The sequence below is a fragment of the Mustela putorius genome, unplaced genomic scaffold, assembly GCF_011764305.1.
Source record: "Mustela putorius furo isolate JIRA1106 unplaced genomic scaffold, ASM1176430v1.1 tig00003834_pilon_pilon_pilon, whole genome shotgun sequence".
Classification (NCBI taxonomy): domain Eukaryota; kingdom Metazoa; phylum Chordata; class Mammalia; order Carnivora; family Mustelidae; genus Mustela; species Mustela putorius.
This window is the reverse complement of record NW_025421987.1, coordinates 94,115,402-94,141,048: the sequence shown is the minus strand read 5'-3', so window position 1 is coordinate 94,141,048 and position 25,647 is coordinate 94,115,402. Positions and strand designations below refer to the sequence as shown.

The 25,647-nt window shown below is 37.2% G+C and overlaps 1 protein-coding gene across 7 annotated transcripts in view; it reads left to right on the top strand.

Moving 5' to 3' along the window:
* The window catches only part of ATP13A3 (ATPase 13A3), a 92,699-nt gene that overhangs the window by 49,625 nt on the left and 17,427 nt on the right, over positions 1-25,647 (top strand). For all 7 annotated transcript variants that reach the window (XM_045088730.1, XM_045088734.1, XM_045088735.1 and 4 more), the window contains 14 exons: positions 6,632-6,748; positions 7,567-7,584; positions 7,678-7,831; positions 7,927-8,047; positions 12,874-12,998; positions 14,580-14,755; positions 15,944-16,066; positions 16,149-16,228; positions 16,817-16,859; positions 16,945-17,054; positions 17,352-17,448; positions 18,297-18,369; positions 19,884-20,061; positions 21,493-21,680. In XM_045088730.1, the coding sequence (XP_044944665.1) occupies positions 6,632-6,748; positions 7,567-7,584; positions 7,678-7,831; positions 7,927-8,047; positions 12,874-12,998; positions 14,580-14,755; positions 15,944-16,066; positions 16,149-16,228; positions 16,817-16,859; positions 16,945-17,054; positions 17,352-17,448; positions 18,297-18,369; positions 19,884-20,061; positions 21,493-21,680 (1,603 nt within the window). The remainder of the gene's footprint in view (positions 1-6,631; positions 6,749-7,566; positions 7,585-7,677; positions 7,832-7,926; positions 8,048-12,873; positions 12,999-14,579; positions 14,756-15,943; positions 16,067-16,148; positions 16,229-16,816; positions 16,860-16,944; positions 17,055-17,351; positions 17,449-18,296; positions 18,370-19,883; positions 20,062-21,492; positions 21,681-25,647) is intronic.

The following is a 25,647-nucleotide window of genomic DNA, read 5'->3' as shown; positions in this document are numbered from 1 at the left end:
AGAGATTGCAGTGAATGTGGGGATTGCTTTGGGTAGTATAGGCTTATACTTAAGCCTATGTTAAAATGTTAAAATATTTTAATATTAATGTTAAATATTAATGTTAAAATATTTTAATGTTTAATGTTAAAATGTTTTAATGTCTAATGTTAAAATACTTTAACAATATTTGTTCTTCAATCCATGAACATGGAATGTTTTTCCATTTCTTTGTGTCTCCCTCAATTTCTTTTAGAAGTGTTCTTTAGTTTTCAGAGAAAAAAATCTTTTAACTCTTTGGTTAGGTTTATTCCTAGGTATCTTAACGGTTTTTGGTGCAGTTGTTTGTTGAGTGGAATCAGTTACTTGATTTCTCTTTCTGTATAGAAATGCACCAGACTTCTGTGCATTGATTTTATATCTTGCCACTTTGCATTCTGTATGCTGAATTCATGTATCAGTTCTAGTTGTTCTTTGCTGGAGTCTTGAGTTTTCTACATATAGTATCATGTTGTCTGTGAAGAGTGGAAGTTTGACTTCTTCTTTACTGATTTTGGATGCCTTTTCTTTCTTTTTGTTGTCTGATCACTGAGGCTAGGACTGCCAGGACTCTGTTGAATAACAGTGGTGAGAGTGGACATCCCTGTCATGTTCCTGACCTTAGGGGAAATGCTCTCAGGTTTTCCCTGTTGAGGACGATATTTGAGTCTTTCATATATGGCTTTTATGAAGTTGAGGTATGTCCATTTATCCCTGCATTGTGGAGGGTTTTATCGAGAAAGGATGCTGTACTTTGTCAAATGCTTTTTCTTCAGCTATTAAGACGATCATATGGTTCTGATCTTTTCTTTGATGTGGTGTATCACGTTGATTAATATGCAGATGTTGAACCATCCCTGCCCAGGAATAAATCCCACTTGATTGTGACAAATAAACCTTTTTTTTTTTTTTAATTTTATTTATTTATTTGAGAGAGAGAGAAAGCACGAGAAGTAGAGGGTCACAGGGAGAAGCAGACTCCTTGCTGAGCAGGGAGCCTGATGCAGGATTTGATTCCGGGACTCTAGGATCATGACCCAAGCTGAAGGCAGTTGCTTAACCAGCTGAGCCACCCAGGCACCTGTGAATAATCCTTTTAATGTGTGGTTGGATCCTATTGGCTAGGATCTTGGTAAGAATTTTTGTATCCGTGTTCATTAGGGATTTTGGTCCATAATTCTCCTTTTTGATGGTTTTTTTTTCTGGTTTTGGGGTCAAGGTTATGCTGGCTTCATAGAATGAGTTTGTGTTTTCCTTCCATTTCTGTTTTTTGAAAGAGTTTCAGAAGAGTAGGTATTAATTCTTTAAATGTTTGGTAGAATTCCCCTAGGAAGCCGTCTGGCCCTGGAGTCCTTTTGGTTGGGAGATTGTTGATTAATGATCTGATTTCCTTGCTGGTTATGGTTCTGTTCAGGTTTTCTCTTTCTTCCTGTTTTAGTTTTGGTAGTTTCTATGTTTCTAGGAATTTATCCATTTCTTCCACATTGCCTAATTTGTTGGCATATAATTGCTTATAATAGTCTCTTGTAATTATATTTCTTTGATGGTGGTTGTGCTCTCCTCTTTCATTCATGATTTTTAAAAGTAATTAATTAATTTTTATTTATTTTTAAAAGGTTTTATTTATTTATTTGACAGAGATTACAAGTAGGCAGAGAGAGGGGGGGAAGCAGGTTCCCCGCTGAGCAGAGAGCACGATGTGGGGCTTGATCCCAGGGCCCCGAGATCATGACCCGAGGCTAAGGCAGAGGCTAAATCATTGAGCCACCCAGGCGCCCCCATGATTTTATTTATTTGGGTCCTTTCTCTTTTCTTTTTGACACATTTGGCCAAGGGCTTATCAATCTTGTTAATCCTTTTAAAGAACCAGCTTCTAGTTTTGTTGATCTGTTGTTTTATTGATTTCTGGTCTAATCTTTATTATTTCTCTTCTGCTACGTTTAGCTGGGTTTATTTGCTGTTCTTTTTCTAGCTCTGTTAGGTGTGAGGTTAGTTTGTGTATCTGAAACCTTTCTTATTTCTTGAGGAAGGATTGTATTGCTGTATACTTCCCTTGTAAGCCCACCTTTGCCGCATCCCAAAGGTTTTGAACTGTGTTTTCATTTTCATTTGCTTCCATGTATTTTTTTAATTCTTTAATTTCCTGGTTGACCCATTCATTCTTTAGTAGGATATTCTTTAACCTCCATGTATTTGTGGTCCTTCCAGATATTTTCTTGTGGTTGACTTCAAGTTTCACAACATTGTGGTCTGAAAATACACATAGTATGATCTCACTCTTTTTGTACCAGTTGAATCCAGATTTGTGACCCAGTATCCCAGTATATGATCTATTTTCGAGAACGTTCCATGTGCACTTGAAAAGAATGTGCATTCTTCTGCTTTAGAATAAGTGTTCTGTATATATCTTTCAAGTCCATCAAGTCCAGTGTATCATTCAAAGCCCTTGTTTCCTTCTTGATCTTCTGCTTAGTTGATCTGTCCATTGCTATGAGTAGGGTGTTAAAGTCCCCTACTATTATTGTATTATTATCCGTTGATTTATTTAATTTTATTAATTGATTTATATATTTGGTTGCTTCCAAGTTAGAGGCTTACATGTGTGCAGTTGTTAGATCTTATTGGATAGACTCCTTTATTATGGTATAGTGTCCTTCATCTCTTACTATAGTCTTTGGTTTAAAATCTAGCTTGTCTAATATAAAGATGGCTACTCCAGCTTTCTTTTGATGTCCATTGGCAGAGAGAGAGTAGGCAGAGAGGCATAATAAATGCTCACTTTGAACCTGGAGATGTCTTTGGGTCTAAAATGAGTCTCTTGTAAGCAGCTTATCAACAGATCTTGTTTTTTTAATCCATTCTGATACCGTGTCTTGATTAGAGCATTTAGTCCATTTACATTCAGAATAATTATTGAAAGATACAAATTTATATGTATCAAAAATGGATCTAAAAACAGTCTACATTGGTTATCAGATATGGCTGGACCTATAGTTTTCCATGACAACATTTGACACTGAACTCCCAGACCACCATAGGGAATGACTGCCTTGGGCCAAGAACTTTTGCCATATCCATCACACTCATCTGACCTTTTTCTCAACAGATTACCACCTCTTTTATCATTTGGAACTCTAAGAAAGAGAACATTCTCTAATAGAGAAAAGTAATTGAAGGATTTGAGTAAATTTTAACATGCTGAATTTTATAAATATATGGTATTTGGAGAAATTTGTCACTGGGGGGAAAGCAGTTAATGCTGACTTTTGGTTGAATAAAACTTTTCTTTTTCTGGAAAAAAAAGATACTAATTTAGTGCTTTTGTATTATGTGTTAACTCTCTGTTCCTGTAGATTGTGTCTGTTCCTTTCTAGTCGTTATTACTTTTGGTCTCTCTGCCTGAAGCATCCCCTTTAATATTTCTTGCAGGGCTGGTTTAGTTACATGAATTCCTTTAGTTTTTGTTTGTCTTGGAAATTCTTTATCTTTCCTTCTATTCTGAATGAAGACTTCCTGGATAAAGTATTCTCGGCTGCATATTTTTCCCATTCAGCTCATTGACTATATCATGCCAGTTCTTTCTGGTCTAACAGGTTTCTGTGGACAGGTCTGCTGCCAGCTTTATGTGTCCTCTTGTCTTGAGCTGCTTTCAGGATTTTCTCTTTATGGCTTTGTAATTTGCAAGTTTCACTGTAATAATCTGTTGTGGTGTTGACCACTTTTCGTTGATTTTGAGGGGAGTTCTCTGTGCCTCTTGGACTTGAATGCCTGTTTTCTTCCCCAGATTAGGGAAGTTCTCAGCTATAATTTGTTGAAGTAAACCTTCTAAACCTTTCTCTTGCTCTTCTTCTGGGACCCCTATAATATGGATATTATTTTGCATTATGGAATTGCTGAGTTCCGTAAATCTACCTTAGTGATCTAATAGTCTTTCCCTCATCTCTGCAGCTTCATTATTTTCCATAATTTTATCCTCTGTATCACAGCATTGTTCATCCTCATTTTTATGACCTCCACTTGGGACTGCATCTTGACTATAGCATTTTTAATCTTGGCCTGACTGGATTTTAATTCTTTCATCTGTATAGTGAGGGATTCTCTCATGTCTTCATTGCTTTTTTCAAGCCCAGCTAGTATCTTTATAATTGTTGTTTTAAATTCTAGCTCAAACATCTTAGTTATATCCATATTGATTAAATCCCTGGCTATGAGTATTACCTCTTTTTCTTTATTTTGGGGGAAATTTCTCCATCCTGTCATTTGTCAAGAAAAGAAAAATAGAAAAAGAGGAAAAAAAACCCCAATAACAATAAGAAGGGACGGCTGGGTGACTCAGTTAGTGAAGCAGCTGCCTTCAACTCAGATCATGATCTTAGGCTCCTGGGATTTAGCCCTGCTGGTTCCCTGCTCGGCGGGGAGTCTGCTTCTCCCTTTCTCTGCCCCTACCCCTGCTCGTACTCTGTCGCTCAAATAAATAAGATCTTAAAAAAAAAAAAAGTAACAAAAACTTCAGAAGTGTTTCTGGTGTATGCTGTGTGCACTCTGCTGTTGTGTTTTGGCTTCTCCATCCAGCTGGTCTGTCCTCTCCAGAGTCCTTCTGTGCTTGTAGTGGGGAGTGTTTGGATCTTTAACTTCGTGTGCTTTGATTTGTCTGTTAATTTGGAAAGAAAAAAGCCTGATCCAAGACAGGAGAAAAGGAACAAAAATGCAGACAGACAAAAAACTGTAAACTCCTGATGCCAAAGAATGAGAAAGAATGAAGGAAAAAAGAGTGAGGAAAGAAGAAAAGAAGAAAAAATATATAAGCCTGTTATAAAAAATAAGAGTAGAAAAAAAAAACCAACAAATGAACCAAAAATTATAAGTCTGATACCCCCCAAAAAAGATAAAGAGAAGAGAGAAAGAAAAAATATAAAGTAAAAGATAAAAAATAAGAAATGGAAAAATTAAAAAAATTTAAAAATTAAGGAAGAAAAGAAGAAGCAAGTCTGGTCCTCTTTCCATCAGAAGCTGATGTTTTGGAGCACTCTTTAATCAGTAGACTTGGTACATGTGGAAGCCTATGTTGGTCTTCTGAGGGAGAGGCGTGCTGTGCTGGTTTACAGGCTGGCTTGCCCTTGTAAAGATGCCCCTGTCAGGTCAGGGGGCAGGGTTTAGTGTAGGGGACTGCAGCCTCCGGGGAGGCATTGTGTTTCTCTCAGAAGTTGCACGGAGCTGGTGTGGGGCAGGGATGGTGGTGGAAGAGGAAGGATATGGCATCATTCTACCTTCTTGTCCCTGGGGAGGGAGCTTCTGGCTACTGTTCTGCAGGAGGCCCTCTCAAAAAAGCCCATAATCTCTTGTGTCCCAGGCCTTTGTCATTTCCCTGTTCTTTACCTGTCTGGTTCCTGGGCTGTCAGTACCCTTGGTGCCACGGATCTTCTGTATTTTTATCTCCAGCCTGTGGCTGGGATTCAAAACTCCCAAATTTCAAGGGGCCTGGCAAGGTGTGTACCCACTCCCGTCCCTATCCCAGAGGTTGTGGTGCACCAGTACTATGTTGTCCGGGAAGAACAGTCATGCAGCTCACACACACACAGGCTAGATAGAGTTCATGTAACTCACAGCGGAAAGCTGCAGCTCAGTCCCCAACTCTGTCTCAGAAAAGCAGTTGCACAGAGGCTGAATCGATTGTGGTAGACAGCGAAAAGTGGAAGCGAGGTTATCTGCACTCACTGGTTTAGGTCTGTTGTGGCTCACAGTGGAAAGCTGCTGGGAGGTTATCTGCCCTCTGTGCACACCTCTGTCCCTGCTGAACTCAGTGGCTCACAGCTGACCTTTTGTCCTTGGAGAGGCAAAATACGCTCTTCCAAATGTATGATTGGAAAGCAGCACTGTCTCCCACATGCGACCCAAGGGGTCTCCTGGTCTTGGCTTACAGTGTGCTCCCCACCTGCTGGGGTCTCTCCTGCTCTCTCCCTCTTTCTTACTTTGCTGCTTGAAAGGGTTCCTGCTCCTTTGGGGCTCCTTGGGTTTCCTCCCCTCCCAGTTCATGGCTCCAAACCCTGCATCTGCCACATTCTTTCCAGCTGTGCAGATTGTTTTCTTATTCCTACTTGCTCAGAATGGTTGGATGTTGATCTGGCTATGTTTGAGGGACAAGGCGAGCTCAGCTTCCCCCTACGATGCTATTTTAAATCCTCCCCTGTGCTCTGTATACTTTTGCATCCTTTCCTAGTAGCAGAAGATAATCCCTGGATGACAGACTGAACATTTGTGGTACTGCAGGAATCTTCTGGGTTTTTTTTTTTTGTTTGTTTGTTTTTTTTTTGCAGAGAATCTAATTCAGCAGGTTGTAAGAGCAAAATGAGAAGTTTTTCTCTGTTCTCTGGTTCTTTATCTCACTTCTTACCTCTGCTTCTCATCTTCCATGGGTTGTCAGAACTTTAACTGATTTCGCTTATATTTTACTCTACTCACTAGTAGTGTTTGTTTATTCCTTGGGCACTGCCTTTTTTTTTTTTTTTTTAATTACTGAAGGTAACCATAATGTATTTTAGTGTTTGTTTTGTTTTTAAAGTAGAACCAGTGAATTGAATTTTATGAAGTAATGTGTTGGATATTTTCCTTTCAGATTCTGGAAGAAGCAACTGAAGAGGAAACAGCACTTCATAATCGAATTATGCCCACTGTGGTTCGTCCAGCGAAACAGCTGCTTCCTGAATCCACACCTGCAGGAAACCAAGAAATGGTGTGAAATCACGTTAAGTTGGATAATAAACTGTTGATGCTCATGTTTAATCCTCATTTTGAAATGTTGCTAGAAAATGAAATCACATGTCCTTTATTTAACTTATGCAGATAAGAGTATTTTAACTGCATTTATCCAAAGCTACACACCTGATGTGTTTCAAGCACTATTTTTGTAAAACATTAAGATTTAATTCTCTTTACCATTACTTTTCCTTCCTGTTTATTGAGCAACTTAATGTCTTGTGATTTAGATACATGGTGATTTATCTTTTTAAATTGCAACTATAGGGGCGCCTGGATAGCTCAGTTGGTTAAGCAACTGCCTTTGGCTCAGGTCATGGTTCTGGAGTCTTGGGATTTAATCCCGCATCGGGCTCCCAACTCCATGGGGAGTCTGCTTCTCCTTCTGACCTTCTCTGCTCTTATGCTCTCTCTCGCTCTCTTTTAAATAAAATCTTTAAAAAAAAAGAAGAAAAAAAATAAATTGCAACTGTATTCTTAGGATTCAGTGAAAGATACGTGGAAGGCTTTAATTTAGGTGAATTTTAAATTATGTTCCCCCTTAGTTTCTTTTAGTACTTAATATGTTAATATTTTAGGATAGCAAAATTATTTGAAAATACTGAAGGATGTATTTTTATTAAATGAGAGGTAGTAGAGAAGCAGTCTTGAAAACTGAGTTTGAAATAATCAAAGGTCCTTGCTATTTTTTAAGTAATGTTTTGTGGATGTATCAAGTTTTCATTTTTTTTTTAAACTTGAGTACGTTAATGAACCTAAATGGTATTTTCTTTTTTCTTTTCGCTTTATTTTTAGGAGCTGTTTGAACTTCCAGTAAGTAAAGAATGTTTACTTGTTACTTAAGTGTACTTGCTTTAATTCTGAAAAAATAGTAAATGCTTTATGCATCTTTTTGAAATTACACAGGCTATTTATGAGATAGGAATTGTTCGCCAGTTCCCATTTTCTTCTGCTTTGCAACGTATGAGTGTGGTTGCAAGGGTGCTGGGAGATAAGAAGATGGATGCCTACATGAAAGGAGCACCTGAGGTCATTGCCAGTCTTTGTAAACCTGAAACAGGTAAGGAAGCAACTAGGCTTTGAGTGAAATTCTGGTATTTGGGTGAGATTGTATTTGCAATTTTAACAATAACATTAATTTTTTCCTTTTTAAAGTTCCTGTTGATTTTGAAAAAGTTTTAGAGGATTACACTAAACAGGGCTTCCGTGTGATTGCTCTTGCGCACAGAAAATTAGAGTCAAAACTCACATGGCATAAAGTACAGAATATCAGCAGGTAAGGTTGATGAACGTTTTTTCTACAGTTTTTCCAATAATGTTCGTTTATATGAGTCATATATGGCAATTTGTATGTTGTATTTATTAAATATTTGTCGAATGTGTGCAACTGCACTTAATGCAGTATTTTGTTTTAGGTGATTGAGATACAAGTACAACTCTTCAGGACTCTTACCAGTTTGTTTGTTAAATATTTATCTAGTGCCTGCTATGTATCAGGCATGTTTTAGGAATACAGTTTTAAAATGTAAGCATAATTCTCTTGTATTTTATTATTCCCAAAGAATCTACTTGGTTTTGCCCAGTGGTTGGAGCCAAGTATTATTTTGGTCAGAGTTTCATGAGTCACAATATCCAATTATGCCAGTATTCTTTCCCAACTCCCAAAGGTCGAGTGACATTGCCATCATCACATTTACTTTTCTCTAGTCTTCCTCTCTCCAATTTGTGTTCCACAGTGCTTCCAGAGCTTTTTAACATTTGGTTCTAATACCAGTCTCCTACCTGGAATTCTAGTAAATAGCCTCCCGTCATCTACTAGAAGAGTTCACCATCAGGAATATGCATCAGGAAAGAAACAAAACACATAACACTTAATTGGAAAAAGGGAAAGTGATAGAAGCAGATAAAAAATCAGAAAAAGGTATCATACAAGGGCACCTGGGTGGCTCAGTCAGTTAAGTGTCTGCCTTTGACTTAGGTCATGATCCCAGGACCCCTCGTAAGGCTCACTGCTCAGTAGGGAGTCTGCTTTTCCTTCTCCCTCTGGTCCTTCCCCCTGCTTGTGCTAACTTGCTTGCTCTCAAATAAATAAATAAATAAAATCTTAAAAAAAAAAAAAAAGAGGCATACAAATGGCCAATGAACAAATGGAAATTGTAGTACATTATTTAGTTCTTTGGGGAGCTACAAAATTAAACCACAGTGAGACATCACTTCTCTCCTGAGGTTCGTGAAATTAAAAAGATTGATAATATCAAGTGTTAGTGAAGACTTGAGAAAATTTTAATGAACATGTGTAGTACCTGTCAAAATTTAAATTGCTTATACAGTTTAATCCTGCAAGTGCAGTTCTAGGAATCCAGCTTAAAGAGCTATTTCTACGTGTGTTATGCACAAGTTACGCACAGGTTCAGGGTTTTTTTTTTATTATTATTTTTATTTTTTAATTATTATTTTTTTTTTATTTTTTTATTTTTTTTTTTAATTTTTTATTTTTTATAAACATATATTTTTATCCCCAGGGGTACAGGTCTGTGAATCACCAGGTTTACACACTTCACAGCATTTTAATTATTTTTTAATTTTTTTTATAAACATGTAATGTATTATTAGCCCCAGGGGTACAGGTCTGTGAATTACCAGGTTTACACACTTCACAGCACTCACCATAGCACATACCCTCCCCAATGTCCATAACCCCACCACCCTCTTCCAACACCCCCCCCTTCAGGTTTAAATAGTGTCAGTAGCACAACAATAGGGCAGTGGTTAAATTACAGACTATTAACGCTTCTTTTAATTACACCTTTTCCTACTATGCAAAAGTAGAGTGTTCCTTTGAAGCTGTTCATAAGCCAGAATAATTAAATAATTAAATATATAAATAATTGAATATATAAATAATTAAATGATTAAAGCGAGGAAACCGTTACCATTATGTGGAAAAAATTCTTGAGTTTTTCCAGACCCCAAAAATAATCTCTCTTAAGCTCTCATAACTTGGGACACGTCTTGCTAATGCAGGCACAATAAATCGAGATAGAGCAAGATGCTCACAGGCACAGTTCAGACCTATGTGGCTTGATGCTGAGGTGCTGACTGTAATACCCAGGGAAGGAGCTTGGGAGGGCCACTCCCAGCTGCTTGGGCATGCACTGCTTCTGAATTGGCTTGCTGCAAAATAAATACTGAATGCAGTTTTGCCTTTCCCCCTTTTTTCTTGAAAGTGAAGTCTTCAGATTTCTTTGGGTTTTTGAAAACAAGTACTGATGTAGGTCTTTTGTAAAAGTGTCCTAATGCAAGCTTTTGAAAAGCAGAGGATTCCTAAGCCTGAAGAGTTAGGGCTGTGTTTATAGTAGAATCCTGGTTTTCTGAATGAGAACTAAAGGAGTGGAGCAGATAGCCCAATAGCTAAAAGGAAAGCTATGTTAGGAATTCTGCCTGTTCACACAGAATGTTTGGGGGATGTGGTTTAAGCATGAACATTTAAAAAAAAAAAAAAGAAAAGCAGTAACCAGCAGATGGGACTGATCAATATGTATAGTTGGGAGGTGCAGTAAAATACTGTGTTCTAATTCCTATGAAGGACACACGAGGCTCTTCTTTTTCTACAGCTCCACCTTTTGCCTTTTTTTCCCCTTTAAGACTAACTACTGATTTGTCTGTAGTTCTTGAATCTGTCCTAATCAGACATCCTTCCATGCCCTTGAATAAGCTATTCCTTCTGCCCAGAATATCCTATCCCTGTCAACTTTTCTCTCTTTCTCTACTGCTTTCTCTCTTTCTCTCCTTCTTTGGCATCTGTAAACCAAGACCTTCTCTGTCTTTCCATTCTGTCTTACAGGGGCAGGTTTTGGCATTTCTCTTACTGCTTGAACTTTTACATCTTGAGTTGAATATTGTATTGTTCATTCATTAGAGGACAAATTTCCATGACCTGTGTCATTTTATTGTTAGGAAACCAGTAGTAGCCAGAAATTAGCAGGTCATGGGAAAATGGTTATAGTACTTGGACCCCAGGGTTTCACATTGGTACAGATTTGTTCCTTGAAGTGCATTTTCACCTAAAGGCTCATTTCTCCTATCACCACCAGCAGTGTCATTTTATATTGTTTCTTAACTATTCTTTAATACCTTTACTACCCATAGTTATAAATTATATTTCAAAGATTGTTTAGGGTCTAGAGCTTTGTACTTAAAGTGTCTTTATTGAATTTTGTGTCAAAAAACCACTTCTTACTGGAAGTCTGAAATTTTGGTTCCTAACCTCAAATCTTCTTTCTCCATCGCGGGGGCGGGGTGGGGGGGGTATTTCTGGGGCACCTGGGTGGCTCAGTTGGTTGAGTTGTCCAACTTGTGATCTCAGTTGAGGTCTTGATGTCTGGGTCATGAGTTCAAGCCTTACATTGGGCTCCTTACCGGGTGTGGAGTCTAATTTAAAAAAAAAAAAAAGAAAAAAATAATTCTGTGATAGAATTTTAGTAGCTTGAGATCCCCCCCCCCGAGATTTTATTTTTATTTATTTGACGGAGAGAGAGAGGTCACAAGTAGGCAGAGAGGCAGGCAGAGGAGCCGGGGAAGTAGGCTCCCCACTGAGAAGAGAGCACAATGTGGGGCTCGATCCCAGGACCCTGAGATCATGACCTCAGCCAAAGGCAGAGGCTTAATCCACTAAGCCACCCAGGCACCTCCGTAGCTTGAGATTTCTTAAGAATGTAGCCATCTCCATGATGATGCTGAAGCACATGTTATTTTTGCATGCACACTTTTTAAAAAGGTTTTACTTACTTATTTATTTATTTGAGAGAGAGGGAGGAGGAGCAGACTGGGGAGAATCTCAAGCGGATTCTGTACCAAGTGTGGGACTTGATCTCATAGCCTCAGATATGACTTGAGCCAAAGCAGAGCTGGATGCTCAACCAACTGAGCTACTCGAGCGCCCCTGCATATATCTCTTTGCCAGCATGTCTGTTTTCCCACAAAAGCCCCTTGAGGGTAGGGATCATACCTTTTCATCTTTGACCTTCCAGGGAATAGTAGTGCTACTTGGTGCAGAGTGGGTACTTAACTTTTGAAGGAATAGCATCTTGATAGCTATTGAATATTAATATTTTTTAAAGGAAATTTTCTTTAAAGATTCTATTTATGTATTTGACAGAGAGAGCAAGTGAGCTCAAGTAGGAGGAGCAGCAGGCAGAGGGAGGGGGAGAAGCAGGCTTCTTTCTGAATGGGGACCCTGAAGCAGGGCTCGATCCTAGGACTCTGGAATCATGACCTGAGCCGAAGACCGATGTTTAATGTTTGAGCTACCCAGGTGCCCTGAATATTAATAAATAATGTAAGAGCCCCATCTCTGGGGCTCATTGTCAGACTGCTAAATAGTTTTTGTATCACACTGCCAGGATCAAGAATTTGATCAAGAGTTTAGGGGCATCTGGGTGGCTCCTTGGTTAAGTATCTGCCTTAGGCTCATTCAGGTCATGATCCTGGAGTTCCAGGATCGAGCCCCATATTGGGCTCCCCACTTAGTGAAGAGTCTGCTTCTCCTTCTGACCCTCCCCCTTCTTGTACTCTCTTACTCTCTTTCTCTCTCAAATAAATAAAATCTTAAAAAAAGAATTTGATCACTTCCAAAATCATCAAAGGCTTGATAATAATGAATGCAGTATAACAATGTTGAATGTGCTTATGGTCAAGTTTTTTCCTTTTCTCTTAACATTTATTTTAGGCTGTGTTATATTTGAGGGCCAGTAAAGTATAGATTTATTTATGCTCATTCATTTTGTGGGTAGAATACAAGATGAACATTTTTCACTACTTCAGGTTTTCAGTGTTTTAAAAGATAACATTTTCACGTTATCCTTATTTCTCACATTTCAAAGGGTAATGTTTTATTTCAGAATATGCCTCTTGGGAATTATTTTTCCAGGTATGAATTTTTTGAGATACTAAGCTCGATCACACATATATAGGGCTTATTCAGCATATAAAATGTTTCAATTTGTAATTTATGGGAATTTTAATTTGCTTTATTAATAAGAAGAGAAAAGTATTTGTTCTCTGGGCTAAACCATTTTGTGTTAAAATTTCTTTTTTCTGCAGAGATGTCATTGAAAACAACATGGATTTTATGGGATTAATTGTAATGCAGAACAAATTAAAGCAAGAAACCCCTGCAGTACTTGAAGATTTGCATAAAGCCAACATTCGCACTGTCATGGTCACAGGTTAGACTTTATAAAAGGACACAGGAAAAATTGAATGTGACTCTTAAGAGTTCAGGTTATAGGATATTGTGGAATGATTAGTTACAAAAGCATATAGTGACTCCATCCTACCTTGCCCCATTTCAACTCAGAGTGTTTTTTAAAGGTATAACTTTGCAGAACTCTCCTGAGGCCTAGAAAATTCTTTTTATAGAAGTAGTAAAACAGTGAAGGGTGTATTGTAAAAATTTAGATTTTGCTCTTTTTTGTTGTTCCTCTAATCATATATTTTTTATAGCAGTTATTTTATTTTGTGTAAGCTGTTTGTTTTTAAGATTTGTTTTCTGTACTAGAGCATAAGATTCTAGAGAGTTAAGAGAATGTTTTGTTCGTTTTGGGGTCTTGTGTAGTTTTTAGAACCATACCAGATGCATGGAAAATGACTAATAGATGTTTGTTAGAATTACACTTTTATGTGTAAGAGTATGTTTATTTTCATTGCCTGAATGTGTACTAGTGAAAATAGCCATTGTTTGATTGGTTTTTGATTTCTGACGACTATATCCAAATGATTCTCTGGTGTTACTATATTGTTGATATTAGATAATTCCCATTCCTTAGTTGTGTGAAATTGTGGCAACTCTTAAGTGTTTTTTTCTTAGTAAATAATAAGAATTAAGATAGTCATTCTATGGCTCATTTATGTGTTCACTAAGACTTAAGGGGAAAAAGCAATTGACGTTTTTTTGTTTCAGACTCTGAGATCCTTCTAATAGCAAACTTATCATTATGTAGCTCAAGTAGAAATTTATTAGCATCCCAGCAATTCCTTGGTTCTAAGGATTGGTCCTTCAAAGCACTTTCCATCTCTGTTTCTTTCCTCTCTTTCCCTGCCATGACGGACTGTGACCTTTGTCCAGAGGGGGTCTGTCTGGTCACAAGAGGCCACCGTTGGAAATAGTGTGTGGGAATTGGGGGAAGAAATCCTGCTGCCCTTCAGTTTTGGCAGCAGTGGGCTTTGCAGACCTTTCACATGCCTCTCACATGTGTGGATATTTTCTTGATCCTATCCTTACAGGGCTTCTTTTCATTTCTCTCCTCCTGACTGAGAGGATATCTATCTTCTCTTCCTATCTTGTGAAGATTGTATTCTTGTTTACCTGGCTCATCGTTTTGCTTTCGGAACCTGTTCCTTTTTTCCTGTGATACTAGGTATTCTTGTACAGACCCAGTGACTCCTAAGTTATTCCAACAGATATTTTTTGAACACCTGCTCTGTGCATGTGCAGCACTGTTCCAGGTGTCGCTAGGTACTACTAGTGCCTGACCCGAAAGAGATCACAGTGTATCTGGCTTTAAAAATTGTAATTGTGAGAATGGTATGACTATTCAGCATATGTGTGCTTGAATTATTTGAGGCTTCCTTTGTAAAGTATGTTTTGATTTTTGTCGTCTTTTAAGATTCAAGAGTAATACTGTACATTATCTTCATTTTGCCAAGCACAGTCATGGGGTAGTAGGTATTCTTGATAAATATTCATTGTTGAATACATTTATGTTTCCATTTTAATTGTAATGCATTTTCAATATTTTGAAAATTAGGTGACAATATGTTGACTGCTGTTTCTGTGGCCAGAGACTGTGGAATGATACTACCTCAGGATAAAGTTATTATTGCTGAAGCATTACCTCCGAAGGATGGGAAAGTTGCCAAGATAAACTGGCATTATGCAGACACCCTAACACAGTGCAGTAATTCATCAGCAATTGACTCAGAGGTATTGTCAAGAAGAATTTTCCTTTTTGAAGCTTGCTTGTTTGAATTTAGTCTGCAAAAATAAAAGGTGGTGCATTAAAAAAACACAACACAACAGAAAATAAATGAAAACAGACACCTGGGCCACATCCTCAGAGATTGATTTATCAGGGCTGGATGAGACCCAGCTCCCTCAAATTGTGATTTCTGACGAACTTGAGAAGCACCATTTTAAAGAATGAAAATTCCAGATATTTATCCTATCTTAACCGTTTAAGAAGATTTATTTGAGAGAGGAGAGAGAGTGTGTTAGAATGGGTGAGGGGGCAGAGGGAGAAAATCCCCAAACAGACTCCCTGCTGAGCTAGAAACCTGACACAGGGCTTGATCCCACCACCCATGAGATCACGACCTGAGCCGAAACCAAGAGTGGCCACTTAACAGACTGAGCTGCCTAGGCAGCTATTTTAAAAGTAATGATAAATGATGCAGGAGGTCTATAATATTTAGTCCATGTGTTATTTCATACCGAAGCTGATTTTTAGCCTTTGTTGGTTGGTTGGTTGTTTTTTAAATAACCACTATAGGTAGATTACCTTAAAACTGAATTTCCTTTTACTTTTAATAAACATTAAACTTTCATTGTTTTATGTAAATTATCAAATAAAAGAATTTCATTTTAGATCAAATATATATGTGATTTTTTTTTTTAAATAAAGATTTTATTTATTTGACACAGAGAGAGTACAAGCAGGGGAAGAGCAGGTAGAGGCAGAGGGAGAAGCAGCCTCCCTTGCAGAGCAGGGACCCTCGATGCTGGGCTTGATTCCAGGACTCTTGGGATTATGAGCTGAGCCAAAGGCAGATGCTTAACCAACTAGGCCACCCAGGTACCCCTAGATCAAATGTATGTATGTATGTATTTATTTATTTTAAAAATTCTTTTAATTTTTATTTATTTATTTGACAGACAGAGAGAGATCACAAGTAGACAGAGAGGCAGGCAGAGAGAAGGGAGAAGCAGGCCCCTTGCCGAGCAGAGAGCCCAATGTGGGTCTTGATCCCAGGACCCTGAGATCATGACCTGAGCTGAAGGCAGAGGCTTAACCCATTGAGCCACCCAGGCGCCCCATAGATCAAATGTATTTAAAATAGGATTTTATTACTTGGTCTGGCTGCCTAAATATTGTTTTAAATGTCTCATACACAGGCTATTCCAATTAAACTGGTCCATGATAGCTTAGAGGATCTTCAGGTGACTCGTTACCATTTTGCAATGAATGGAAAATCATTTTCAGTGATACTAGAACATTTCCAAGACCTTGCTCCTAAGGTTAGTGACATGGGTTTATGTATGTGTGTGTTCACACGAATAAACTGTGAACAGTATTTTAAAGAAATTTATTTTTTTCCAGTTGATGTTGCATGGCACTGTGTTTGCTCGTATGGCACCTGATCAGAAGACACAATTAATAGAAGCATTGCAAAATGTAGAGTAAGTATTGTTTTTTTTTTTATTTTTATGGATTTTAATGTCATTTTCAAAACTGGAAAGGTAACTAATATTTCATGTATATAGTATTGTCATCTATCAGATAGGTGAGAGCTCTGAAGTGCCTTTTTAAAAGAGGTTCATGTGCTAATTTGTTTAGATAAAGTACAATATCTACAATTCCTTTTCCAGGTAATATCTGTAAGGTAGAGTTCATTTACTCAGCTTGTGGAAGTGACTTCATAGATTGTATAAATAATTATGTTTAAGTTTTAGTGTAAAAGTAGGTTACTAAAGACTGTACAGACCCAAGACCTTTGCTCTCAAGATAAGGAAATTGAGATGCCAGATGATAAACTGATTTGCCCAGCTTGTGACAGAAATGGGACAATAACCCAGGTCATTTGACTTGCAAGCTGATGCCATTTGCAAAAGCAACATGCCTGTAGTCCTTGCGATAAAAAGATTATTTAGTTCCAGTGGGGAGGTCTCAGTCTATTAGCTCTTCATAATAACACAGGAGGAATCTTAAGTTAAATGTTGTTTGTTTTAAAAAGGTAATCAAAATCTTAATGTAATTTTTGTTTCTAGTTACTTTGTTGGGATGTGCGGTGATGGTGCAAATGATTGTGGTGTAAGTATGGTTTTTGTGATTTATAGTTCTTTAGTCTAAGTCACATTTATAAAAACTTAACCTCTTTTCTTCTTCAAACCACTAGGCTTTGAAGCGGGCACATGGAGGCATTTCGTTATCAGAGCTCGAGGCTTCAGTGGCGTCTCCCTTTACCTCCAAAACTCCTAGTATTTCCTGTGTGCCAAACCTTATCAGGTAGCACAAATTCAACATTATCTCTTTGTGATGTTCTCTGCTAACGTAGAAAAAAAATCATCATAGAAATTAATATAAATTCGTTGTGATGCTGTGTTAGTATATTCGATCTCTGACTTCATTAGCAGCAGGTCGCTACTCTTCATCTCTTTCAGGTTCTGCTTTAGTTTTGATCTTTTGGTAGAAGAGTGCTTTGTCATAGCTGTTGAATGTTGATGTTCATCAGTCAGGATATTACTGTGGTTTGGAAGAGGAGTTCAGATGCTTTTATTGATATGCCAACATTTGTTTTCCCAGGGAAGGCCGTGCTGCTTTAATGACTTCTTTCTGTGTGTTTAAATTCATGGCTTTGTACAGCATTATACAGTACTTCAGTGTTACTCTGCTATATTCCGTGAGTACTGACTTTGCTTACAGAGATGGTGCTTTTGTTAAGGCATTTAAACCAAAAAAATGGAGTATGTATGCATCCACTAATTAGGGAACTTACATAACTAACATCTATGAATTTTCCTTTAGTTTATTATATTTTGAGTAGCAGATTGAAAATCTCATTAATCTGGAATAGCATTTTCTTTAAGGCTGACAGTTGTGGCTAAAGCTCTGTGAGTAAAAGATGATTGTATTCTTTTTTTTTTTTTTTTGCCTTTAGCACAGATTGGGCATCTTTCTGAGAGCTCTTCAAAATGTTAAGCTGTGACATATTTCACATTTGTAGTTAATTCTGCTAAACATTTACAGAAAAAGGCCAGAATGAGAAAGATGTTTCAGTAGTAGTTTGTAGGACTTTATGCATTTGGAGAAAACTGTAAACGGTGATGTCTGTAGGTACTCCATCAGATTTTATAACTGAAGTGATCTCACTTTAGAATTTTCTCAAAACAAACAGTAGTGACATCCCCGGGAGTTTTTGTGAAGTTATCCCTTTCTACCATTTGTAGAAAGGATCAGAAGGGATGGTGTTAGATGGATATTAGGAAGCTTTGAGATACTAATTTCCAAGGGTGTTGAATATAATAAGTAAGAGCTTGTCAAAAAGCTTAAAAGATTTTACTATCAAAGGCAAATGTACTTTAATTTTTAAGCAGGTCCAAATATTACTTTAAAGTTGTTATTGATGGTGGGGGCTGGGGCACGGTAGAGTGGGGGAACTAAAATCAGAGAAGAAAAATCTAAAGCCGGGGAAAGTGGTATAAAAATAGTTTCTGAAAACTAATTATGCTTTTAAAATTACTTTTGCAGATCTTAAGTAACCTAGGAGACTTCCAGTTTCTTTTCATTGATCTGGCAATCATTTTGGTAGTGGTATTTACAAGTGAGTAATTTGCTTTAGTATTGATTTAAAAGCATATGAAATTCTGATTAATTCCTTAAACTTTGATAAATTTATATCAATAATTATAACATAGGGCATACTTCTTTCCTGTAAATTCTTTTTTTTTTTTTTTTTTTTTTTTTACTACTAGTTATTTTTATTTGCTCTCGTTGTTTTATTCTTCTTTCTCCATCTTTTTCTTCCACTGAGCAGAGTGCCTAGTGCAGGGCTTCATCCCAGGACCCTGGGATCATGACCTGAGCTAAAGGCAGGTGCCTAACCAACTGAGACACCCAGGCATCCCACTTAAATCTTTTTAAATCCAGAATATTACATCAGCCTTTCTTGGGGGACATCTTGGTGTTGACATTTATGAAAGAAGAGAAATCAGTTAAATGGATTTGTCTGGTCTGAAGTAGTCTCATTAGACTCAGGCTGTGAATTCTTGGAAGGAGTATGGTGGAAGTGATGCCATGTCCCTAGGTAGACCATATGAGGAAACAAAAGATAGTGGTTTATTTTGGTCTTTGTGTTTATGTCAGAATAAATAATGATGTAATTGGATATGACCTGCTTAATCAAATAAAAATTCACAAGTCCATATTAGAAATAAGTAAGTAGGGAGAGAAGAGAAAGCTCTTCCTTAGATGAAAATGCAAACCGATAACTATAGAAGGAATGATGGACTTCAACCATGAAAATACACTGATCTGATTGACCTTTTAGGCCAGATGCTTCTTTTCTGTGCATTAGAGTATGCTTACGAGCATCTCTGGTCTCTACCTGCTGCTAGATGCCAGCAGCACTCCCCTGGTTTTGACAACCACGAATATCTCCAGACATTAACAGATGTTCTCTACAGGGCAAAATCATGTTGGTTGAGAACCAGTGAGTTAGACAATCTTTAGGGAATACTAAAACTGTCGAGTCAAAGTTTAATGAAGAACAGGATTTTTATATATCTTTTTACAAACTAATTACAAAAAGAAAAGCAGAAGTGTTACAGTAGAGAAACTTGGTGGACATCACCTTAATAAGTTATCAAAGCTTTTTTTGATTACTGTTCATATAGCTTCAACCTTTGTTAATGTCTTCTTTCTGTGTGTGTGTGTTAATGTCTTAAGAGGAAGAAAATATGTCTTTTTACTATAGCTTTTTAATTAAATATTCAGAAATAAATTCTTAAACATAGTTAACATATAAACTTAACATATAAGCACAGTAATGTTATAGTTTATATGTTTATGTTTAATATTCTTTTTACTTGTACTGGTATTTCTCTGAAATTCAGTAGGCTAATGTAAAAGTACTTGGTGAGATACTTTAGAAAAAGCCTAAATTGTTTACTTTTACAGATGACTTAAATATGCATGACATTTGGCTTGGATTTTGGACATTTTTCATATTAAAGATTTGTTAGACAAAAATGAATTTAAGTTCCTAAGTGAATCTGATTATGTATTACATAACAACTATATAGATAAAAACTTCTCCCCTTTTCCTTCTCATTATAGTGAGTTTAAATCCTGCCTGGAAGGAACTCGTGGCGCAAAGACCACCCTCAGGTCTTATATCTGGGGCCCTTCTCTTCTCCGTTTTGTCTCAGATCATCATCTGCATTGGATTTCAATCTTTGGGGTTTTTTTGGGTCAAGCAGCAACCTTGGTATGAAGTATGGCAGCCACAGTCAGAGTAAGTTGGTCAATCCATTTAAAAAATCTGTGGAATGTGTGTAACATATATGCATAGTAGAAATAAGTTTTAGAATTTATATAAATTTTGCAGGCAGCTTGATTAAACAATTAAGTTATTTGGCCTATATTTGTCTTTATATCATTGTAACTCCTTTTATTTTTAGAAAGATGGTCAGGCAGTTTCTTCATAATCATTACCAAGAAGGGGATATCGAACCAGTTTCTTAATTAGCTACTGAGCTTATCTGTGAAATGAGAGCATTGAAATTAATCAGTGTTCTCTTCTCTAAACCCAGAATGTTTGTCCATCTAACTTTTCTACCCCAGACCTAGGAAGTGACATTTTAAAATCTGAAAAAACTTATAAAAAAAAAAAAGAAAAACAAAAAAACACCAAGTGCTTCTCTTATTTATGGGTAGAGTGTTCTGTCAGTCACAGATTATAACATTAGTTTAATTAATTAAATGTATAAGCTGGGGTCCCTGGGTGGCTCAGTCAGTTAAGCATCTCATTCTTGATCTTAGCTTAGGTCTTGATATCAGGGTTGCAAAAAACAAAACAACATGTAAGGTATACCCTGAGGTAATTTTGTAGAATTACATTTTTAGATACAAACATTATAGCTTGCTTGATGAAGGGACTAAAAGTTGTCTTTAAAAGTTTTGGGAAACTGAAAAATTTAACATTAATGTTTGCCTATATGTACATATAAACACTGCAATGCAAAGGAATAGATGGAATTGTTCTGGAGAATCTTTCCAGAATTCATTTGTAGCAGATTAACATTTTGTTACTACTTGCCTGTGCTTATGTAACTAATGTTTTGGTAATGGGTGTGATACATGTCTGACAGTTGTGCCCACTGGAAGCAGAGCTGAGAGAGTACCACAGCCACAGAATACTGACAGTACTCAGTGCTTTGCTGGACATCTACACGAGTTATCTTACTCCCCACAGAAACCCTGTGATAGTGCAGGTGATACCCACCCTTACAGGCCAGGAAATGGGGGCTTAAAAATTTAATAATTCCTTGGTTAAACTAAAAAGTGGTAGAGCTAAGGTCAAACTTAAGGTCTGTGAACCTTTACCATGTTAAAATGACTCCCAAAATTTAGCTGTGTCTTTTTAAAAAATTTTAATTTTAGTATAGTCAATGTACAGTGTGATATGAGTTTCATCTCCAAGTTTAAAAAGTAAGAGGGACTTGTTAAATATGATTGGAATTAACTGATTGGAATATAACTAAGGAGAAGAGACCCTTAACACTCTGTTGCCTGTTCTGTATGTTTTATCTTGATATTGTTGGATCTTTTCCTATAAAAACCTTATTTCTGTTAATGGGAGTGATTTAAGATAGTTAAGGTAAAGTTGGTTCCTTTTGGAAAATGAGTATTGTATTTAGTAATGTAAAAATGTTTTGTGTTCTAGTGCTTGTAATACAACGAGAAGTCTATATTGGAATTCTTCACATTTGTACAATGAAAGCAATGTTGATACACATAATATTCAAAATTATGAAAATACCACAGTATTTTTTATCTCCAGTTTTCAGTACCTCATAGTGGCAATTGCCTTTTCAAAAGGAAAACCCTTCAGGCAGCCTTGCTACAAGAATTGTAAGTTTGGCATTTGTGATTTTTATCCTGCTTTCTTTCTTTAAAAATAATATAAGAAGAGTAGAGTTGAAATTGTTCTTTCAAAGTGAAATGGTCTTCACATAAAATGAACCTAGTGATTTAGATGTTTACTGTCTTGTTTTGTTCTCATGGTAGCTGCCACTCTAAAGTTGAAAATTAAAGCCACCAGTTCTAAACAATCCTGGTTTTCACATACTGTTGCTTCTGGCTCCAGCTTTTATTTTTACAGCCCATTGCAGACAGAGTTAGAATTAGGAACAGGAACAGGGGTTCTTCAGTTGGAACAGTGGGTATTATACTTTGCTTCTGGGTGGTCTGCACAGTGCCAGCTGTCTTTGTCATCATTCTTGATACTGGCACAGACATTATTCACCTGGAATTCTTCATTGGTGTCACCTTTCCATCCACTGCTGAAAGTGTCAGTAAAATGGAGTCTTGTGCCTATGTAGACTCATCTAACTATGGCAGTAGGAGATAGCTTCTCTATTGATCAAAACTAGGGTTTATGGGGAAAAAAATCAGTTACTGTGTATAAAGTGCTAATTTTTTTAAAAATTGAGAATATACTATTAACATGTGGGACAACTTAATTTTTTTCATAAAGAACTTTAGATTTTTGCAGTATTTTAGAATAAATAGTAGTCATTCTTTTGCTGTAGTTAGAAAGAAATGCCGGTGTTCTGGTTGGCAGACTGTCAGGTCACAGAAGTATAAGTAACATCTGCTAGCATCTCTATCTCATGAGGGTTTACAAAGCATTTTCCCATATGTCTTATTTATTCTTCTACACTATGTGGTTTGTAAGTCACATTTTATTAGTTTCTGTTTTGGACAGGTTAAGACTGTTCACCTATCAGTAATATTGAAATCTGTTTTTACTTTTTACTTTTTTTTAAAAAACTGATACTGGGCACCTGGGTGGTGCAGTTGGTTGAGCCTCCAACTGACTCTTGACAGCTTGGGTCGTGATTTCAGGGTCATGGGATTGAGCCCCACATCAGTCTGCGCAGAGTTCGGAGTCTGCTTAGGATTCTCTCTTTTCCTCTCCCTCTGCCCCTGCCCCCTCCAAATAAATAGATCTTGAAAAAACAAAACAAAACAAAAATCCATTATCTAAAAAGCAGAATCTGTATTACTGAGAGCCATATTGGAAGCATGTTTTGGGACAAAAATCCTTCCATAGAAGGTCAGTCACTTCTTCTTCTAAGAGTACTTCATAACTGAAGTTAGCTTTGGTTAAAGTGAACTTAATTAAAATTGACATACATGTTTTGTTTTTAGTTCCATATTTTTATATTTCAAGGAAGCATGCCCAGGTGTGGCTAAAACATCTATCAGAGAATAATGCTTTCTTTATATAAGAAAACTGGTGTTTAGACTGTTTGATAAGTAAGACGGCGATGTCAGTGAAGTTAGAGATCTAAGTAAATCCACCCTATCCATGCTTCTCCAGTTAAAAAAAAAAAAAGATTATTAATTGCCTGTTTTTAAAATGTATTTTTTGTATCATTTGGAAAATTTAAAAAAAAATTAAAGGCTTTGTATTCTCATTTAATTTTGTATTAAGATATTTTGTATTTGCAGTTAGTTTCAAATTGACTTCAATAAGTAGTAAACTCAGTTATTGATCTGGACTATTTTTTTAAAACCTAGTATTAAAAATTATGTTTAGCAAAAATACAGCCACAAGGGACGCCTGGGTGGCTCAGTCGGTTAAGCTGCCGCCTTCAGCTCGGGTAGTGATTCTAGGCTCCTGGGATCAAGTCCTGCATCGAGCTCCTTGCTCAGCGGGGAGCCTGCTTCTCTCTGGGATGCCTGGGTGGCTCGGTGGGTTGGGCCGCTGCCTTCGGCTAGGGTGGTGATCTCAGGGTCCTGGGATTGAGTACCGCATCCGGCTCTCTGCTCAGCAGGGAGCCTGCTTCCCTTCTCTCTCTCTCTCTCTCTCTCTCTGCCTGCCCCTCCATCTACTTGTGATCTCTCTCTGTCAAATAAATAAGTAAAATCTTAAAAAAAAAAATACAGCCACAAAACCTTTGTCCTAAATACAGATAGCTTGTGTGTGTTTGTTGGTGGATAAACAGAGTGCATGCTGTCTTAAAACATGCCTCCTAAAAAATGAAATAGAAACACTAAAGACAACGTAAATGTATTTTGCTTATTTTCACATCTTGTTTCTGTCTCTTATTGGAGCCCCTTAATCTTGGAGTTATTGATGAATAAAGAAAGTGATAAAATAAAGTCTAGGGTGCCTGAGTGGCTCAGTGGGTTAAAGCCTCTGCCTTCAGCTCAGGTCATGATCCCAGGGTTCTGGGATCCAGCCCCGCATCGGGCTCTGTTCAGCAGGGAGCCTGCTTCCCTCTCTCTCTCTGCCTGCCTCTCTGCCTACTTGTGATCTCTGTCTGTCAAATAAATAAAATCTTAAAAAAAAAAAAAAAGAAATAAAGTCTAACTGTATAACGTAATGTGTAAAGTATAAATAAGACTGGGAATGAATGGGGAGAGGTTAAGGCTTTGCTAGAGCTGACATTAGTTTTTCATTTTCTCCTTTAGAATTGACAGCCGTTCTTTGTTAGGACTTGCTGGTTGCTGTTCTTTATATCTAAGCAGTGAAATGTATTAAACCTATTTTGAGATTATTGTTTTTTAAAAATTAAATCTCAATCTCAGGCATTTCAGGCATTCTCGTCAGAAGGTTTTTCTTCTCTCCCACTGGTTGGATTCTGAATTAAACTGAATTTCAGTCTGCGGTGACCCATTTTCAGCTTTAGCCTAGCCCAGTTCTATTTTCTCCTTTAACCATGCTGTCATTTCAAGGACCATGATGATATGGACTTAATTCTTACATTGTCATTTAACTAGATGTGATCTCTTGGGATTTGGCTTTGGTTTTTGCTACAGTTTCTTACTTGCCTCCTGTAACTTTCTGCTTGTGACACCGAAGTCCTTTCTCAGTCTGTGAAGATGTTACTGCTGAACTGCTAGTGTCTCCTCTTCAGGGTCTATGCATGTTTTTTCCTGTTCCTCTGCCATGTCTGAATTGGGTGGAGCAGATACCTAGAGGCCTTGCAGGATAAGGTGGCCTTTCAAAGACTTGAAACTTGTGGTTATAGGTTAGAATACTCCAGTTCATATTTTTGAGGAAGGAACAGCAAGAGGAGTATATATCAAAATCATGAACGAGTATTGTAGGTTTATTTATTCTGTGCAAGGTTTTATTTTTGAGTCATATACTAAGGGGAATGAGCATAAAGGAAATCCTTTATGGTGCCTGATTTTGATGCCATATTCCATCAAAACCATCTGGTATCATTAACAAGTCTGTGATGCCGTAAGTTGGGACATATTTAATAATAATAACTTGAATTTACAAATGATTTGCATTTTAAGGACCAAGTCTGTTCTTCCTTATGGTATTCTCATCATATCCCCATCTTATTAGTTCAAATACCTTGACTCCTAAGGACTTGTTCATATTCACACGCTTTGTGGTAGAATCTGAATTTGTAATGTGCAGAACATTCTTCGCTGATCTCCAGTCACCACCAACACAGGATTTGTTTTGATTGCTGTGTTCTCGTGAAGAGTATTACTTGTACTTCAGTAGCAGTGCCAGGACTGTCTAGGAGCAGAGAGCACAGTCTACTAGAAGATGAAAGCCTGATTTTCCCATCTTGGTTTCTCTGTTGATCTTTTCATTTCAGTGTTTATATACATCTGTCAGCCATGCATTGTTGCTGTCATATTCCTTTGAACAGCACGCCTCTTTTTCTCCCCTGGCTAAACAAAGGAGAGGTTTAATTACTTATTTTCTGCTTCACATGGAAATCTTGGTGGGTTTTTGGAGGTGTGATCAGAGGGAGTGGCTCTAGGAGAAAGACAGGAAAATTTGAGAAATATTGTTGAGGTGGATGTAAGAAGTTTGTGAGCCTGAGTAAAAAATTGTTTT